The following is a 7,626-nucleotide window of genomic DNA, read 5'->3' on the forward strand; positions in this document are numbered from 1 at the left end:
GAGAGCCAGTGAGGCAGTGGGGCAAGGCTGCAGGGAGAGCCAGTGAGACAGTGGGGCGAGGCTGCAGGAAAAGCCAGTGAGGCAGTGGGGCACAGACAAGAAGCAGGGAGCAGAATCCAGGTGTCATCTCACTCTGGGGCAGTCACTCCCTCAGAGCCAGGAGTCAGATGGAGTGCAGTGTAGCCTTGGTGCTGCTGGGGTCTGAGTTTCTCCCAACAGCCACAGGAGAGCTCATTCATTCTGGCAGGGTGAAGCACATTAGGGCTTCCAAAAGGGAAATGCCGGGTATTTGTGGCACTGAGGGAAAGAAAATTCCTAGCTCTGCAGGAAAAATTAACCAGTCTCATTTCACTAAGAAAAAGGACACAGAGGCAGGGTATTATAGGCCCATGCCAAGGAAAGGAGGATCAGGGGAAGATAAGCAGAACCCTTCCCTCCTGGGTTCTCTGAACACAAGGGATAATGCAAGCAAAAGTAGTAGCATCCAGGGAAAGGTCCTGTAGAGAGTGGCCAGGTATCATGAAAGCAAGAATCCCAGAAGTAGCCAGAGATGCCAGAAGGAGCCCATGTCTGTACTCTATATCCAGTCAGGGGCTTCACAACGTCAGAAGCATCTGCAGACTCACCCACAGCACAGAGGTCTACAAACCGGTCCTCCCCCTCTTCTGCGTGGATGAGGTCATTTCGGCTCTTCTTGGTGGCAGCTCTCTTCAACACTGCTTTAAACAATGGGCAAGGGAGACCAGTGTGAGTGGTAGCTTCAGGTACCCCATCTCAAGCCAGCTGAAAGCTGAGAACAGCCCACTTGATCTCAGCTTCTGTCCTGACAGTGAGGCCATGCACTCCCTGACCCTCTCATTCCTCACACAGAAAGGACATGGAATTTTGAGGGTCACTCTTCTTTCTCCTCCAAGAAAAGGACTCTGGGGACGCATGACTACCAAGAAGACTTAGACACAGCTATCTGGGGCAAGGGCAGGGATGGGGGTGGAGTGGGGGCTCGTACGGATCTGCACCAAGTGGACTGACCAGCAGAGAAGACTGCACACCATGCTGCCTGTCCCCAACCTCACTCTTCCTGTGGCTGGGGCTGTGCAGACAACTACAAATGCCCCCAGCAATGGAGGTCCCCAATTCTACTAAGGGCTATGGATGGTGTACAGAGTCTTCTACGGCCTTAGGACTAACCCTAAGTCTACAGACAGCTCACCTCAAACTCTGCAGGTACGAAGCTTCTAGAAGCAACATCATCCAGCATAACTTCCAACAAAGACAAAACCAGACAACTCAGATTCTATGGCTCCTGTGTTACCATGACAAGTGTAAAGGCAGCTAACACAGAGCAGTGTCCTGGGGAAACAGGTATCTGAGCTCCCACATGTGAAGAGATACTATGGAGGCCACTTACCATCCAAAGGGGACCTCTCTTCTGCATTCTTGTCCTCCTCTGCCAACATGACTTCCTCTGTGAGGGACAAAGCTCAGGTCAAGAACTTTCTACCCATCCCCTGAGAAGGACTCATCCCAGGAAATTCCGCAAAAGTGGTCTGAAGTACCTGCCTCCCCCATTTACATGCCTACATCAGCAGGCTGTGACTGCATGCCTCCTACCAATACCCAAACCATCCCCGAAGCAGAGACCCAGCAACCTTAAGTCCATCCCAGGTTCATCCTACAAAAAGTCCTCCTAGACAGCAGCTGTATGGACTTATCACTGTGTGTGCAGGTTTATCACTGAGGAAGCATTTGTAAGACCTCAGGCAGAAGAGTAGCCCACATGGAATGGAACAGCTCATACAAATGGAGCATCTCACATGGAAGGGGGTGATCAGCATGAATGGAGTAGCCCACGTGGAAGAGAGCAGCTCACACAGAAAGGAGCAGCTCACATGAAAGAGAAAAGTCCAGAGGTAGCAATCTACACCGTAGGGAGTAGACCACATGGAGGGAAAAGCCCTAAAGAGGAGAAGCTGCCCACATGGAGAGGAACAGGAGACATGGAGAGGGGTGCCCCTGTGGAGGGAGTTTCCCAAACAGCAATGGCAGGAAGCAGCTCACACAGAAGGGTGGAGGAGGAGGTAGACTAGAGCTTAGGTTTACAGTGTTCAGAGCAAGGGTGACAGAAAGGGTGGAGCACTAGCAGGGTACTCAGCTGCAGTATGGAGTGAGAAGGCTTGAGAGCATCACATGACAGTGTGCTATGAGTCAGTCTTCTATACTAAGCTCCATCCCAGAGCCCAGGAGCCCTAGATGGCAGCAAGGTGGACATAGTACAGAGTGGAAGTGCAGCTGCCCACTTACACACACACACGCACACGCACACACACACACAAACGCACGCACGCACCTGCCTTGAAGATCCACTCCAAGTACCCATTCAGTTCTCGCTCAATCTGCTGCTGCCTACGGAGCTTCAGGAAGGCGCGGCGGTTCTCCACTCGCTCTCGCTCCTTGGCAAACTCTCTACACCATGTAGGAAGGAAAAGCAAGCAGCTGCAGCGAACACTGGTATGCAGGACGGTGCTGCTTTAGAAGCTCCTGCCAGCTCCTGCACCCTTACCTCACCACATGCCCTGCTCCAGCTCGGGGAATCCAGAGCACAGTGGTGCCATACCTCACTATGGCTGAGCTAACAGTCTACTACGCCTACTGACCTAGCTCGTAGTCACCCTCCACCCGGCTCATTTCTAATCTCATTGGATCAAGGTTGAGCTGCCCCGTCCTCAGGTGCCGTCCAGCCTTAATTAAGCCTACTTATCAGACTAGCTCTACTCTGCCACTGTGGAGTTTGAATAGGAATGGCCCCACAGGTGCACATATTTGAATGCTTGGTCATTAAGAGAGCAGTAACACTACTTGAGAGGGATTTGGAGGTATAGCCTTACTGGAGGACTTGTGTCACTGGAAGTGGGCTTTAAGGTTTCAAAAGTTCACACTAGGTCCACAGGGTCAGTCACAGTCTGTCTGTCTGTCTGCCCACACTGTCTGTTTATCTCTATCACTCTCTCTCAAGATGTACAACTCTCAGCTACTGCTCCAGTGTCTGCCTGCACACTGTCATGCTTCCTGCCATGATGATAATAAATTAAACCTCTAAAACTGTGAGGCAGCCCCCAACTAAATGTCTTCTCTTCTAGCAGGTCATGGAGCTTCTTCACAGCAACAGAACGGTGACTAAGTCAGCCACCTAAACTGGAGGTTCAAGTGGCCTGCGCAAAGGCACCCTGGAAAGATATGCTAGTGACAGCCACACTCAGTGTAAGACACACACAGAGAAACTGGAGAGCAGAGAGCACTAGCCCCTAGATCTATGCTTTATCCTGACAGCAGCTCTCTGAGGCTACAAAGCTCTACTCCCACCCATCTTGGGAGCCATAGGCCTGATCAGAAGGAGGCAAACGGAGCCTTTGGGGACGGTGTTGCTCAGGTAGGGGCAGAGCCATGTCAGGCCTGACCCTCTTTATCATCTTTGTGATGTAACTTCCTTGTCCCATATAGGGTGGGAGCTTACACAGGAGCCTCAGTGCAGAAAAGAAGGGCGTTGTACGCCTAAGAATGCACAGGGCACACCGCAGCCCATGGCTCTTACCCCGAAAGCACACCCAGCACCAGGTTGAGCATGAAGAAGGAGCCGATGATGATGAGAGGAATGAAGTACAGCCAGTTCCACGTGTTGCCAGCCGCATCATTGGTCTGGAAAAAAGGAGGAGAGACAAGCAGGCAAACATCTATGGTCATATCAATGTGCTGGCCCCTGGGATGGCCACATCAAGGTGCTGGCCCGGCCCCTGGAAGACCTCCTCAGAAAGGTCCAGTCAGGGAGTTCAGGTTTTAGTCAGATCCGGTTTTGCCCCACAAAGCCTTCCCTGGCTCCTCAGGATACTCTGAGTACTGCATGCCTCGCCTCAGTTTGGTAGGACAGCTCCCTGATAGGATACCCGTGGCTTCCATGAGCAGCAAAGATACTTCCTCCTCAAAGAAGCTCTGTACACTCCAAGGTTAGGGCTAGCCCTGGCTGGTCATATCTTCAATAGGTCTCCACAATGCACTCTCTGTAAGCCTCTTAGGCTATATCTCTCACCCTAGGCCTAGCCCAGGATGGCTCAGTACCCAGGCATGATCTGAATAACTAAGAACATAACAAAGCCGTCAGAAGAGAAAGCTCCCCTGAACTCGACTTAATTCCACAAACAACTGTTTTTCTGTTCATGGACTCCAGTGGACTTGGCTAAAAGTAGTTAGCAAATCTCTTTCCCCATGTACGGCTACTCTAGAAGCAAACCACAAATGAGGTAGACACTAAGGATGAGTGCCTCCCTTAGAGAGCTGGACACAGGTAGGTGGACACCTGAGCCCTGCCTGAAAGCCAGGCTTGTCACCAAGACCCTTGTCAGGATCTCTGCCCTTCAGCCTAATAGACTTACAGACTCTGTTCTTTGGCAGCCCTTGATCCCTGGACTGACTGCAGGTCACCAAAATACCTGTTCAAAATAGCCCAAAACTGACATTCAGAATCTCAACTCTCAGCTGTTCCTACACCCCACCTGTGCACAGACACACAGCACTGCTGACCAGTGGGCTAGACAGCCACCAAGGTCAGCAACCTCCCTGCAAGTCCACCCTCAAAATCATCTTCCTAAAAAAAGAGGAGAGTGCTGTTGCAACCAGACCCATCCCCCACCAGACAACACAACTGTGACCACACTCCTCCCCCACCAGACAACACAGCTATGACCACACCCCTACCCTACTAGACAGCAATGCTGTGGCCACACCCCTCCCCCACTAGACAGTACTGCTGTGGCCACACCCCTTCCTCACCAGACAGCATTGTTATAACCCTACCCCTTCCTCACCAGACAGCACTGCAGTGACCCCACCCCTTCCCCACCAGACACCACTGCTGTGACCACACCCCTTCCCCACCAGACAGCACAGCTGTGACCACACCCCTCTCCTGACCAGACAGCACAGCTGTGACCACACCCCTTCCACACCAGAACACCTGTATTTCTCCTTGTAGATCAGGCTCTGCACAAGCCAAGTCACTGCACTTTCTCTCATCTTAAATGCAAAGCCAACCAGGGCTTCTGCTTTTGAGAAGTTAAGTGGTCACATTCTCCTCCTTACCTCTACTAAACACATTAATACTTTCCATCATTATATAAAAAGTTAGCACAGGAAAACGCCAAGAGAAAGCAGATCAGCTCAGAGTCCAAGGCCTAAGGGGAGCTCCCTGGATTTTGTCTTTTCTTCAGCTATCCCAGTCTTCAAGCCAAAAAACTCTGTGTCTCCAGCCCTCTTTTGAGTGTTGGCCAGAGCTAAGAGACCTCCAAAGCATATTGCCTATTGCTGTTGCCTGTGGCTACCCCCTAGACATGGAAGGTTGTTGGGCCCTATTAATTAGGGTTAAAGTCTACCATTCTCCAGAGGGCGCTCTTGAGCATGGGGCAAAATGGAGAGCCATTGTTAGATTAGTCATTCTTTACCATCAGGGCTCCTTCTCTGACCTTGTCTGTAAGCCCCCAAATCCCACATCCTCTACCTACAGAATGTTGTAGCATTAGTGAGATTACAGGTACAGCTTCCTTTCTCCTGATCTAGCAAGCACCTGGAATTCCTAGAGTGCCTCTCTATAACAAATGAGGTAGCCTAAGCCAGAGCCAATGATACACACCCACTCTAGAAATCCCTACCTCCTTCCCCAAATCTATATAACCCTTGATTCACCCTGATAAAAGTTGAGCTGCCTCTCTGAAGCTGATCTCAGTAGTCATTTCTGTCCTACTCATGGGCCATCTGAACTTTGTTTTTTTGACTCTATGTCCTTTGTCCTCCTGGGCTGGGGGCCAACAGCCCTCAGGAGACCACAGAAGGTAAGTCCCTATTGCTGAAGAAACCATGTACTTCAGAAAAAGGGCCCAGAGATCCTAAGCTAGAATCGACCATAATGCCCCCCTCCTTGAAAACTAGCTTTCACAGTACCAAAAGGTGCCATGCAAGCTTCCAAAGGAGGTAGGCAACCAACCGTCCTACCCAGCTATGATGCCTATGAACCATATCAATGACCAGTGTGGCATGATAACCCTAAGGGTGCAGTAGTGGCCCACATACCTTGGCTGTAACCAACAGCTCTCTGATTGGACTTAAGACCTGCTCAACAAGAAGGACACCATGCCTGGCACTGGAGACCTAGCTAACCCCTTAGTGCTAGTAAGGTCATGGTTATTGGAGGAGAAGCTAGAATCTCTACTAAACCAGCATAATTCCTGACCAAAAAAAAAAAAATCTATAAACATTTGACCTCTACCTGCAGGATGAATGTAGTAACATTAGATACAGATTAGATCCAGATAAGTCTGCAACCCTCCAAAACGAAACTTCTCTTTGCAATAAATGGATACAACTAGAGAAAACCATAACCAATAAAAATGCAGTGTGGAGGCCATCCATCTATACCCTCCTATACCTAAGGCTCAGAGAACATTGCAGAGAAGGGGCAAAAAGACTGTAAAGAGCCAGAGGATCAAGAGTTTGCTGTGAGACTATATCTCTTTGTAATATCAGAAGTTATACCTGTAACGTCTCATCAACAAGATCTCCCAAACATGAACTGAACAAGAATAAAAACAACAAACATGGCGAACTAAAGGGTGGCCTGGACCTGAGGCATCAAACCTACACAAAGAACCACAGGTAAATGGGGAAAGCTCAGAGTCTGAATGGAGACTCTTCTCAGGGAAAAGCACACTGAGTGGCACTCAACTCTGAAAACACACACACAAGTAACATTATATGGACTGGACAGGGTATATTTAGGAATTTATATATGTGATGGCTTGACTACATCTGGAATTAACTAAAACCCCAAAATGGAAGGCACACCTATGAGGGTGTTTTTGCTTAATTTGAAGTAGAAAAATCCACTTCTAATCCAGATCTTTGAGGTAGGAAGACACACCTTTAATCCAGAGCTATTTGGAGCCACACTTCTGCTGGAACCCTGTATTATATAAGGACCTGGAGGAAGGAGGCTTCTGCTCTTCGCCTGCTTGTCCTCACCTTGCTAGCAAGTCCACTCCTTCACCGGCATTAGAGCCAACATCTTAAGGATTCCAGCATATACTGAAGACAAGCTGAGGCATTCAGCCTTGGGACTGAGCAACTACTGGATTCTTGGACTCTCCATTCAGACAGCCATTGTTAGATTAGCTGGATTGTTGGGAGTCTCCATTCACAGAGAGCCATTGTTAGATTAGTCATTCTAATACATCCCCTTTCTATACACAGAGATTCATTCTACAAGTTCTGTTACTCTAGAGAACCTTCACTAACATACCCTCTAAAACTATAAGCAGACCTCCAGTTAAATGCTTTCTTTTATAAGAGTTTCCTTGGTCATGGAGACTCTTCACAGCAATAAAAATAGCTAAGATAAGGATGCTTACTGCTCTTCCAAAGGAGCAGGTTCAATTCCCAGCACCCACATGGCAGCTCATACCGTCTGTAACTCAGTTCTGGAGTATCCAATACTCTCTCTGGCTTCTGATGGTACCAGGTAGGCATGTGGTACATGCAGGCAAAACATCCATACACATAAAATTTTACATATATATATATATATAT

At 49.1% G+C, this 7,626-nt stretch overlaps 1 protein-coding gene across 3 annotated transcripts in view; it reads right to left on the reverse strand.

Annotated features, from left to right (window-relative positions):
• Cacna1b (calcium voltage-gated channel subunit alpha1 B) overlaps positions 1 to 7,626 on the reverse strand; it is a 164,839-nt gene that overhangs the window by 113,479 nt on the left and 43,734 nt on the right. For all 3 annotated transcript variants that reach the window (XM_028772872.1, XM_028772871.1, XM_028772870.1), the window contains exons 7-10: positions 3,590 to 3,693; positions 2,348 to 2,463; positions 1,409 to 1,465; positions 627 to 716 (exon numbers count right to left, since the gene is read on the reverse strand). In XM_028772872.1, coding sequence (XP_028628705.1) covers positions 627 to 716; positions 1,409 to 1,465; positions 2,348 to 2,463; positions 3,590 to 3,693 — 367 coding nt within the window. The remainder of the gene's footprint in view (positions 1 to 626; positions 717 to 1,408; positions 1,466 to 2,347; positions 2,464 to 3,589; positions 3,694 to 7,626) is intronic.

This window comes from Grammomys surdaster, unplaced genomic scaffold, assembly GCF_004785775.1.
Source record: "Grammomys surdaster isolate TR1022 unplaced genomic scaffold, NIH_TR_1.0 219, whole genome shotgun sequence".
In the NCBI taxonomy this organism is placed as follows: Eukaryota; Metazoa; Chordata; class Mammalia; order Rodentia; family Muridae; genus Grammomys; species Grammomys surdaster.